Raw genomic sequence first — 12,760 nt, 5'->3', positions numbered from 1 at the left:
ATCTTCAATATACATCAAAAATAAGTAAGTTTATATTTATAATACAGTGGATACGAATGCATATAGTGTTGATCAACATTATTTTGTAGTTTTATGTGCGCGTAAACTAACCTACGTATATTAAAAAGGTTGACATATTTTTACACTATCGTGATGTGGTTTTAATGAAATTATTGTAATTTTTCAGAAATAAACATGAACAAAAGAACGAAGAGCCGAAACTTCACCACAGAAGATCTCTACAGACTTCTGAATTTAATAGAAAAAACGCCGGCATTAACCTGCAAAAAAACAGACGCCGTCACAAATGCGTCAAAGGAAACAAAGAAAAGAAGATACCAACCATCCCACTTGAGCAAGTGCTGTCATCCCCTGTTGCTGGTGATGTTATTTCTGATCTCGAGGATCTTTGAGGCCCTTCAACTATTTGATTTTTAGTCTTTTATCGTTTCCTGTCCAATGCTACGTCTATTCCCTGCATCCAACACGAGTCGATGATCTTCTATCTTCTACAATTGTATCTTACTTTAGCGTTTTATCGGCACGCACATTCATATGTTGATTAAGATTTATTTTCTTTGCTTGTATACTTTGTATTTGAAAATAAAAAGTAAGTTTATTGAAGATGAATTATTTTATTATATACAATTAGATTACCCGGAGGAGAGGGATTTAAAGTGAGTATCGAATGTAACATTCAAATTTGAACTATTTTTAAGGCTAAATTAATAGGGGTATATAAGGTAGAGAATTTTTCTTTTAATAAAACTATAGTCTGTCTGAAATAATATATTTCTTTATAAAAATATGAGCCATGCTGTAATTATATTATAGCATTAGAAGTAATGTGAAATATTGGATGAAGAACAGCATTTTACAATATATGTATTTAGAAGTAATGTGAAACATTGGATGAAAAATAGCATTTTATTTATTGTTGTTATACGCCCATAGGGGCTTTTACATAGATTATAAAACAATATTATATAAGTTATCGAGGATTACACATACATAGAATTTATACCAAAAGTTATAAAAGTGAAAAATTTTAAGAATATACAAGTAGTTTTTGAAAGATATAGTCCAGTCTATGCATAAAAACACGCGGTTGTCTGCGTCTTGCAACTTCGTCTTCACTGCTGCTCGATGAACTATCTTCGAGAATTATCAATCGCCCATCTTCACTTTCACTGCTCGATGAGGAATCCATTGCACCAACACAAATTATATAGTAATATTATTTCAAAAATAGTGCACGGTTCCAAATAAGTGAGCGCCGGGAACAACTACTGATAACAGAACTGTCAAAAAACGTCAGCATATGAACAGCAAACGGATCGTTATCCATTTAACTGCCCGAAATCAGTCGGTAAAGCGTTAACCGCTACTTAACCGACCGGTAGCCTGGCGAATGTTTATAAAACGGCGAAATCAAGCAGTAGACCAAATATTTGTTAAAAATGGTATCAAGCGTGACTAACGGATGGTTATAAATGGTTATAAAACCGGCCCTTACAGAATTCACTGGGTGAAGACCGGCGGGCTGTCTTATCACCTGACGAACGAAGGAAGGTGTCAAGATCGCTGATGAAGAGATCGAGTACAACGGATGGCGATGGAGTTTTGACTACATTCTATGACACAATAGTAGAGTTCAACGGAGGACAAAACTAGTAGAGGAATGGGAGATTTTTACTATATGAGGCGAAATTTTGCTCAAATAGTTGATATTATTCTGTTAACATTATTACATTCCACGTAATCGACGAGTTGTCATTTTTACAGTGGGCTACTGACTGGAACGATGTGCAAGTACAGTAGAACCTCGTTAATTCGAAATCCAGCGGACATCAAAAATCAAATTTCGAATTAACGAATTCCCACATAATTCGAAATTTTATGAAAAAAAAACGGCGAAAATCGAGTTCCTCGGCCGCCCCTTCAAATTCGGGTGGTATCTTTGGAGTAAAAATACCAAGTATTCCCGTTTAAATCGAATTTTTGCAGCCAATTTCCGTCACGATCGGCCCTTCAAGTTCAGTTATTCTAAGCAAATTCATAAAAATACAACACATTTCCGCGTAATTCAAATTTTCGCGGCCGATTAACGTCGCAGCCGGTCCTTTAAACTCGGATATTCAAAAAATACGATATATTTATGCGTAAACTGAAATTTCGCGGCCGATTTCGGTTAATGGTTAGGTTAGATCCTTTAAATTCAGATATTTGAAGTAATTTTCGTAAAAATACGTCAAATTTCCGCGTGAATAGAAATTTTGGGGTCAATTTCCGTAGCGCCGGATCTTTTAACTCAGATATTCGAAGTAAATTTAGTGAAAAATAAGATATTTTCCGCGTAAATTGAAATTTCGGAGCCGATTTACGTCGCGCCGGATTTTTGAAATTCAGATATTCGAAATAAATTCGTAAAAATGCGATATATTTACACGTAAATCGAAATTTCGCGGCCGATTTCGGTCGCAGACGACCCTTTAAATTTAGATATTTTAAGTAAATTTCGTAAAAATACGATATAAATTTAGAAATTTCGCAGACGATTTCCGTCGCGGCCGACCCTTTAAATTCAGATATTTATAATAAATTCATAAAAATACGATATATTTCCGCGTAAATCGAATTTTCTCGGCAGATTTTCGTCGCGGCCGGTCTTTAAATTCAGATATTTGAAGTATATTCGTAAGAATATGTCGTATTTCCCCGTAAATTGAATTTTAGCATTCGAATTCCGTCGCAGCCGACCCTTTTGAATTCAGATATTTGGTGTAAATTCATAAAACTAAGGCATATTTCCGCGTAAAACGAATTTTCTCGGCCCTTCAAACTCGGATATTCGGAATAAATTGGAAAAAATACCACATTCCAGTGTAAAACGATTTCGATTTACAAAATAATAATACTAATTATCGGGGTTCGAATTAACGGGGTTCTACTGTATACTACTTTTTCTTTTATTGAAATTTGTATTTGCCGTAGAAACACAGCTTTCCTTATATAGCCACCAACACGGTCCAAATGTATAAGAAGTAGATAAATAAGGGAAAAAAACGGTTATTAGCCGAGTGGTTCAAAGCATCGGGTTCCCTCCCAAGTGTCACGGGTTCAATCCTCCTCGCGTAAGCAACATTTTCCACTTATAATGATGGAAGTTCGAGAAATTAAAATATTGTCAGGTTATTTGTAACCCAGAAAAGTATCTTTCTTTCGAAAAAAAAAAGTTTCTCACCAAATGGATCCGTGGGCGCTCCCCTGAAGATTAGCCTGTAGTTGGTGAGGAAGAGCGCCCCCTCGGCGGGCAGCAGGGGACTGAGGGCGGCGCCTCCGTCTTCCCTCCCGTCGGCAACAAGGAAGGCCCGAAGTCCCAGAGGGGCGCCCACTATACTCTCGCCCGATACAAGGCAGGGCTCCAGAATGCGGGGCTGAAATGAGCGAGAAAAAATAGTTTGTAATTTTATAATAATAACATGCCATTTATACAGTGCAGTTTTGTATTATTTCACTTCAAGAACGCTTTACTATAAAAAACTTAGTAAAGACTTAACAATAATAAAATTTAGTATTCAGTGGTCACAAAAAATGTAGAGTATATACAAGAGAACAAAAAATAACAATAATAGTGCCATTATAGCACAGGATAATATGTAATAATAACTAACATGACGTAACAAATGGAAGTCACATAACATAACAAATGGAGTAGTAGATAATTAAGTAAAAAAATTATATTTATTTTGCATACTGTTACAATTTGAAATCTTGTATTATTAAATAAAACAAATAAAAATGTCAGTACTTACAAAACGATGATAAAAGAAACAATAACAGTGCTATTATAGCACAGGACAAAACAAGAATGTTCAAACTAAAATATAATATAAAACAGGAGGCAGTTTATGAAATGGTGGTGTAAAATCTTTTTCCATTAACTCATACATTCTAAATAAATTTATTTAAAAAAATAACTATGAAAAACCATTTAGTCATTTGAAATTTATCAAAATTTTAGTAGATCAATTAGTGGTTGAGTAAAAAAGCCTCACAGTAGACCTTCTACTTCCACTTCATCAGAGACCAGGCTCAATGGAAAACTTCATATTTTGAGAAAAGGTCCCAAGAGGGACTGTGTCTGCTCGAAAAGGACAGAAAAAGGAAACCAGTGAGTACTGTGACACGTGCCCTAACAAGCCACGTATGCATTTGGGTTACTGTTTTCTAATATTGTAATTTTTCCCCATATTTTTACTCTATGTAGTATCTGGTACACCGTATAAAAAAAAAATTGTGCAAAGAGTTAAAATGAATCGATTCAGACGGCTTTCTTGTTTATGATACTAGTGTTATTATATTTCAAGTGTTTACAATTTTATACATCGTAATGGTTGAATAATAACAATGTCTTGGTTTTTGCTGTGAGCAATGGCGAAGATAATATTATTTATTATTATTATTACACGCCCTAATGGGCTTTTACACACTACAAAGTTTAATAGTAGAGTATCACAGTTATTATAGATTCTACAAAATTAAAACAATAAAGGAAACATAATACAACGAAAAAAGAAAAAATATTGAATGTTACAACAAAAGCATATAATAAAATAAGATACATTGGTAAAAATGATAAGAAGTCTCACATAAATAGATATTCAAAATAAAAATATATATATTGCGGAAATTATAGATGTCTATTTATTTCTCGATCTATAAAAGAATTGAAATAAACAATATTTATATTGATTATTTTTAAGATGAAATATATCTCCAAGATCAGAGTATTTATTTCCGAGACTGTGAAGTCTTGGAATCAGGGAATTTTGATAAGACAGTGTCCTGGTGTTGTAAAAATAAAAGGGTAGTAAATTTCGGCAAGATCTTTTGGGTATGTGGATGCTGATTAATTGGAGTAACTCAGGACAGTCAATTTTGTAATGAAGTATTTTATGTAGTACTATTAAATCTGTGTTTATTCTTCTTTCAGAAAGTTTTAATAGGGACAATTTATCTAGTAAGTAGTTATAATCAATGTTTTCTACAGGAATATGCAATTATAGTTTATATACTTATATATATATACTTTTATATACTTATACATATATCAAATAATGATTCTGACAATGATGGAGAAATTGATGAAACCGAGTTATTGAACATAAAAGTAATCTTCAGTTTATTACAGATCTACAAAATGACACTTACGCCGTCTGTGGGAATATGAAATAAAAGAACTGCTATATGAATGGAGTACTGGAAGGGATTACTGAAGGGAGTAGCGAAATAGAAGTGCTATGGTTACCTTTTGTATGGGTGGAAGTCTTTTGCTCTCTCTGCTGACTGCCTCTAATATCTCCATGTGCATGTGCACCACTCCGGGGACCATCTGGTGTAAGCTCCGGATGTGGTCTGACGTCACTCCACCCTCGGTGCAAACCTGTTCAATTATCAATACAAACATTAATAAACTGGAAAAATGCTTCCTTCCTATAATACTTGTAATAATTATAATTCAGCAGGCAATGATTTACGTGCGTCACATTTACCAATTGATACAAAAATAGTGAGAGGAATACTAGCGTTTACCTTGTCGACAAATCGGGAAACCATCTTGATGATGTTCACTCCTGCTTCTCCGGGATCTGCCTCCTCAAAGCCAGACTCTGCGTCAGCACTGTCAGATTCAACAACACTGCAAACAAAGAGATCACATTATTCAATATTTATTTTGCTGCTAGTGAAGGCTAGAACTACTTGCGTATTAAAAATATTACTCTACTAGCTGTACCCTGCCACGCGTTGCTGTGGCTTAGTCTGTTTGTGCAGATAGAGATAATAAAGCGCATGTTGCTTTTACGTCCAACAGATGGCGCTGTTTAATAAAAAAAAGCATGTTAGACCAACAGATGGCGCTGTTTTTCAAAAAAGTACCTATCGCACGTGACACTAGGTAATACTACAATACTTTAATTTTCTTACATTAGAACAAAGAAGACAATCTAATGACTTAAAATGTTTATACAAAATTATTCACAACAAGCTTGAAACCACTTATTGTCTAAGTAATTCACTGTTTTATTTTTTATAAAAACATCCGCTAAACTGCCAAGGCATTCCTCTCAGCATTATATGTAGAATTTATAAATCCTTATTTAAAAACTAATAAAACACCATTTGGTTGGTATGACTGAATCTGCTGATTCATCACAACCAGTCTACGTGTATAATATATCTATGGTCTACAATACCCACATCAGGGTTGCCAATTTGTGGAGAGTTCCCCAAATTGCGTGGAATTTCTAAGATTTTTGTGGAATTGAGTTTTTGCGGGGAGAAACTTTTCAAGGGGAAAGTGCGGGGATTCTGTGCATTTCTTGATTATCCAACCATATTGAAAAATAATATTTACAATAATTGTGAGAACATACTATATTTTGTTTTCTTTCGCAGCAAATTTTCAAAAGAGTCTATTTTCAAAGCCTAAATGAAACTGAAATGAAAATTTTGTGTCACTTTGGAGGTAAAGGAACTGTGGAGAATTTGAACATCTCTTCATCTCTTGTGGGTATTTTAGAAAATATGCATTGGCCACCCTGGTCCACATTCAAATTAGAACTGATGAAAATGTTGTAATGCAGGTTCTTAAATACCAGTAAATTGTTTATCAGGTGGGATTGTGAATGTATTTTTGCACTTTGGTTCAATACAATAACATTAGTGACGACGTGGTAACATTTTACCCAGTGTTCTTCATTGTTAAAAGCGGGTAATCTTAAGAATAAAAATGTCTCGACTTCCATACAAAATACAGCGCTGGTAAAAAAAAAGTAGGGTTTTTTGAGGCTGGTGACGTCCATAGCTTTGCTGCATTTTTGGGAGAACCGAAAAATTAAAACTCGAAAATTATTTTAACTATTAAAACTAACGATAATGATAAAAAATATACTGGTATTTAAGATAAAAGGTGATTAGTGATCGTGATAGAGATAACAAGATATTCTGTTTGAAGAAGACGGCCAAATACAATCAGTTGTAGGGGAAAGTGGTTACCCTTCGTACACTTTTTAGATTTTATTTTTTTACTTTGTGATTAATTGTCGAATTTATCGAATTTATGTACCCAAGTGTAACAAATATATTGTAGTTTGTTACAAAAAAGTCCGAAACTATTATGTCAAAAGGTTAAAAGGTTATATGCATTTTTCTACGATAAGATATTTGTACGAACGTACCCCGTACGTGGGGTACGTTCGTACAATAGGTGGAGTACTATCGTACGCCATGGGGTAGATTGGCTTTTTAATTACCCTGTACAAGGTAATTAAAAAGCCAATTAAAGTCGTAAAATTTTTATTAATTATTATAAAAATATTTATTTATCAAAGAACTAATTTAATAATATGTGACTTGACTCATAGTCGATAAATCTTTCTTTAGAAAAATAACAAAAAATAAAATCGTTCATCCTTAGTTTACTTATTGATAATTCTAAGCTTTACAATCAGTCTAAATGAGATGTTTACAATCATTTTGTATGACATTGTTGTAGAGTCTTTGACAATTTAAACTTAAAGTAGGTAATCATACATTTGTATGTTACTTTGTAACTTATTGCACATTATAATTATTTAAATTAACTGCAAAAGTAAAAAGTCTAGCCATTCTAACTTTACAGCCCGTTCGTGGTTGAGGATCATGGATGATCATGGCGACATCGCTGATATACAGAGTGTGTATGTCTTCTATATCAGGGAAAAAAATGACCGTGGTAATCCCGGATGCTTCCGAAGATAAGATATTTTCATCTCTGTACCCGAATAATGACAGAACTTTTCCGACGTAATAAACAACAGAGGTCTTTTTTTCAAACTTTACCAAAACATTACAATTATCTTTGATTTTTGCTGGTGTTACATTTAAATTATTATTGATACCACGATCATCAGTCTCTTCGTCCATTTCTAAATCAACTGGAGATGTTGAACTCTCCCGCAAGCTAAATTCAGATTTCTCTGAATCTTCATCGCTTTCTATTTTTTTTTGTCTTGAATTAAGTTCCTTCAAACTACGTTTCACTGCTTTGGCTCTGGCTTTCCTTTCCTATTCTATTTTTCAATTCGTTCTGTCTATGTCTCTGTTCTAGTTCAGTTTTTTCAGGTGTGTCTGTATATATACGGGATTTACCCTGTTTTCTTCCTTTATTGGTTTTTCTATTTCTAACGGCTGTAGGATAAGGTCTTATGACTTCTGGTGTTATGGGAAGATAAGAACTCGGTTCAGATTGTGCCTCAGCCGCAGAGGTGGAAGGTTCGCCAGTTCCGGTAATAATGTCTTGAGGATTTTGGAGCAAAGAAGGCGACTGCTCACGAATATCTGACTCATTCATATCAGTCGATGACACGCTGGTGGAAAGTTGTAGTTCTAGAGCGACAGTAATTGTTTCTGGATTATGTGGCACATTTACCGAATTATTTGAAGCGTACACGTCAATGGGAGCGAAGTCTTCATTGCTGAAGGCCATTTCATTGAACGGCCATATACCTGGCTTTTCAAATACACTTGTAATATTTTTTGCATTAAAAGATTCAAAATATGCAAGTTTTACCAGTTTATGAATATTATAAATGTTGATTGTTTTGCCAGGATTTTGACATATGCCAATTATTGAACGGTATTTTCATAAAAATTTAATTTCGATATACTGGTGGTTAATAAAATCTAAAGGGGAACATTCGTACGCGTACGAATGTGCCCCCTTTCTGGGTGTTCGAATGCACCCCATGCCTTTGCACAAAATTAAAATACAACTTTATACAAATTCTAATTTAGTTTGAGAAATATAACAATTAAAGCTCAAAATAAACAATGTTAACATTAATCAATCATCACCATTTTGTCAAAAACATAACAATCCTACTTACAATTACGAACTAAACTTAGGTAAAAAATGTACTCATCGCGCGCGAAAACACATTACATCTTGTCAGCTGATACACCGTAGTGCGACTGACGCGACACTCTGCTAACAACATGGCAGCCGGTATGTCTATGCACACAAGCAAAGGCGTGTTTGTGTGCCTTTCAGTTTTTTTTTTTTTTTTATAGTCGGAGGCGGTTTACTTACGTTCCCCGCGAGCACTTAGGCCATAGGCCCATTGTACTATCTCCCATTTTACCTCATTCCCTTGCCAGTAACCCGGTCCCTTTTATGAAGTTCACCAGGGCTGTCATTGGATATGTGGCGATGTCTTCTGGTTCCACACTGTGTCTTCCCAGGTATCTGAGCCTTATTCCCAGCAGAGCGGGGCATTGGCACCATAGGTGAATTGGAGTCTCTTCCTCCTCTTCACATTTCCTACAGATGTTGGTGTTTTCCACTCCCAACAGTTGCATGTGTCTCCTGAGATGGTCCCGTTAATAGTCCCGTTAATAGTCCTACCAGTTCCCTCAGTGAGTTTCTGTCCATATCGAGTAGTTGCCTGGTTCGGTTAGGGTCCGGTCCGTTTATGAGTACTTTAGATTGCCTCATTCCGGGTGCCTTCTTCCATTCCTTCCAGTGTTGGGATTTGACCCACCTCTTGATATGTAGTTTGGTATGGCAAGCTGCTACTCCTACGGCCGGCTCAGATCCCACAAGTGGTGCTTTCGCCCCTTTCCTTGCTAGTTCGTCAGCCCGCTCGTTGCCCTCAATACCTTTATGTCCTGGTACCCAGAGCAGGGTTACTTTATTGATGGTCGCCAGTTCTATTAGGATAGTCCTGCATTCCATCACCAGTCTGGAGTTGCATCGGTTACTTTCCAGTGCCATTAAGGCCGCCTGGCTATCAGAACATATGTTTATGTTCTTATTTCTGTACCCGATACTCATATTCTCCTGTGCGCAGACTAAGATGGCTTTCATCTCAGCTTGAAACACAGTGCAGTGCATTCCTAGAGGTATACTGAGTTCCCTCTTAGATCCCTGTAGACAGACCCCGGCCCCTGTTCCTTCCTCCATCTTGGACCCGTCTGTGAACCAGATTAGTTCCTGTTTGGAGTTTGGACCTGGGACCGTGTCCCATTCCTCCCTTGTGGGGTACGTCACTTTAAACAGCTGTCCGAAGAAGTATTCGGCTTGTTTGCCGTCCTGCTTCATCCCAGCCGTCGGACTAATTGCCCTCAGTCTTATTCCTATCTCCGTGTGACTGTTTCTGGGCAACTCTCCTCTCCATTGGCCATTGCAATGTAACCTGTAGGCTGCCGCCATCGCCGCCCCCTCTATTTCTATGTTTAGTGGGGGTAGGTTCAGCAGCACTCCCATGGCTAGTATTGGAGTGGTTCTCATGGCTCCTGTGATGCTTCTGCATGCAAGTCCCTGTATGTGATTGAGTGTGACCATCACTGTTTTCAGTGTTGTTCTCCTCCACCAGACCAGGGCTGCGTGCATGATCCTTGGTTTTACAACGGCTGTGTAAAGCCATTGCATCATTTTAGGTTTGAGACCCCACATTCTGCCGCAGATTCGCCTAGTTGCCCACATCAGAGCACAGGCCTTTCTGCCTACAGTTTCCACCTGGTTTTTCCAGCTCAGTTTGGCATCTATGATGACTCCGAGGTACTTAACCGTGTCAGAGGGTTCTAATTCCTTTCCATAGAAGGTTGGATTGCTCCATCCTTCTAGTTTCCTTTTACGCGTAAAGATTACTAGTTCTGTCTTGTCTGGGTTGACTGACAGTCCTGTTTCTTCACACCATTCTTCCACTGTTGCCAGTGTTGACTGTATAAGGCCTCGGGTTGTGTCTGCATCCCAACACCTTATTATGGTTGCAATGTCATCCGCATACCCTTGCGTATATAGGCCCCTGTTGTTGAGTTTCCGGATGAGGTTGTCCACCACCAGGCTCCACAGCAAGGGTGATAAGACCCCTCCCTGTGGACACCCTCGTGTCACCAGCACTTTGATGCTTACCTCACCCCTTGTCACCGTAAGTATCCGGCCTGAGAGCATGTTCCTCAGCCACCTTCTGGTGGTTTTGTCGAGTCCATGTCTTTCTGCCGCTTCATCAATGGATTTAATAGTGGTGCAGTTAAATGCTCCCTCTATATCCAGGAATAGCCCTACCGCCAGTTCCCCAGTCGCTTGTGCCTGCTCCAGTTTGTACACCAACCTGTGCAGTGCCGCGTCGACTGACTTACCTGCTTGGTAAGCAAACTGTAACTCGTGGAGGGGCTTCTCTTTCAGTGCCCCGTCCCTTATGTGCCTGTCCATTAGCCTCTCCATTGTCTTCAGAAGAAATGAGGTGAGGCTAATTGGGCGGAATGCACCTGGTTGGTCGTAGTCAGCTCTCCCCGGTTTGGGTATGAACACTACCCTTGTCTTCCGCTATGGTATGGGGATGTATCCGAGGGCACAGCATGCCCTCAGGATCTTCGTCACCGGAAGTAGGATTGTATCTAGGCCCCTCTGTAGAAGTGCCGGAAAGATTCCATCCTCTCCTGCGCTTTTAAAAGGGTCAAACCCTCTGATTGCCCATTTAACTCTGGAGGGAGTAACTATTTTAGCCGCAGTGTCCCAGTCCTTACCTTCCCGTGTAACTCGGGCTGGTGGTGGACCGGTATCATTTGCTTCTAACTTTTTGTAGCCGGGAAAATGTTTCCCCAGCAGTACCTCCAACTCCTCCTCCCAACTGTTGGTATATCCTCCATCAGCTTTTTTGAATGGGCCTTTTGCTGCCCCTGGGTCTTTTGCAAGAATTTTTTGGATTCTTGCAGTCTGTGGGATGGTTTCCACCTCCCCACAGTATTTCTCCCAGGAGCATGTTTTGGCTTTCTGGATTGCCACCTTGTACTCTTTCTGGTATTGCTTGTGGGCATCCCAGTTTCCTGACTTTTTGGCCTTGTTGAAAGCTTGCCTTACTATTTTCCGTAGCTCCTGCAGTCTTCTGCTCCACCACGGTGTTTTGTCCCTGGTACTTGTCTTCAGAGGGCAGCTATTTTCGTATGCCCTTATCATTGAGTCTCTCAGTACTTCTACTGCGTCCTCAATTTCTTCGGGGCAGCCGTATTTAGCTGGGAATCTTGTCATTCCTATATTTAGTTCCTCCGAGTATCTAGTCCAGTCAGTTGCTTTTGGGTTCCTATATGTATCGGTCCCCGTTTTGCTTGTTTCTCCCTCTAGTTTAAATTCTATGTGTCGGTGGTCCGACAGGGATGGTTCGTCCGATACTCTCCATCCTGAGACTCTTAATGTTCCTAGGGTGAGGTCTATCACCTCCTGTCTGTTACTTATAACGAAGGTGGGTTCCCTACCTCTATTAAGAATCTCAAGGTTCACTGTCATCAGGTATTCCAGGAGGTCCTGTCCTCGTTTGTTGATGTCCGTACTCCCCCACACAGTGTGGTGCGAGTTAGCATCTGCTCCGAGTATCAGTTCCCTACCCTTCTCCCTGCAGTCCTGGACGAGTCTCGTTATTTCCCTTGAGGGTGGTGGTTCCACAGAGTCATAGGGCATGTATGCTGATGCCACAACTACTTCCCTGCTTCTTTGGTCCAGCGTGACCTGTAGCTTCACAGCCACTAAGTCCCTACTGCAGTGTTCGGGTAGCAGTGTGCCAGGTATCCCTCTGATGAGAATACAGGCCCTGGGTCTGTCCCCCGACTCGTTATAATAGATTAGACCTTGGTTCATGTTTAGTCCTCTGACCTTCCCCCTATAAGTCCAGGGTTCTTGGATCAGCGCGACGTCCACACTGTCCCGAGTGACTCTACTGCT

At 38.7% G+C, this 12,760-nt stretch overlaps 1 protein-coding gene across 1 annotated transcript in view; it reads right to left on the bottom strand.

Moving 5' to 3' along the window:
• Positions 1-12,760, bottom strand: part of Sbf (SET domain binding factor) — a 181,566-nt gene that overhangs the window by 35,673 nt on the left and 133,133 nt on the right. Inside the window, exons 17-19 of the mRNA XM_089644755.1 lie at positions 5,596-5,701; positions 5,312-5,446; positions 3,245-3,437 (exon numbers count right to left, since the gene is read on the bottom strand). Coding sequence (XP_089500881.1) covers positions 3,245-3,437; positions 5,312-5,446; positions 5,596-5,701 — 434 coding nt within the window. The remainder of the gene's footprint in view (positions 1-3,244; positions 3,438-5,311; positions 5,447-5,595; positions 5,702-12,760) is intronic.

The sequence above is a fragment of the Hesperophylax consimilis genome, chromosome 21 (genome assembly GCF_061612785.1).
Source record: "Hesperophylax consimilis isolate HC1 chromosome 21, BYU_Hcon_1.0, whole genome shotgun sequence".
Taxonomy (NCBI): Eukaryota; Metazoa; Arthropoda; class Insecta; order Trichoptera; family Limnephilidae; genus Hesperophylax; species Hesperophylax consimilis.
Note: the sequence above shows the minus strand (reverse complement) of the source record. Positions and strands in the feature narration are given on the sequence as shown.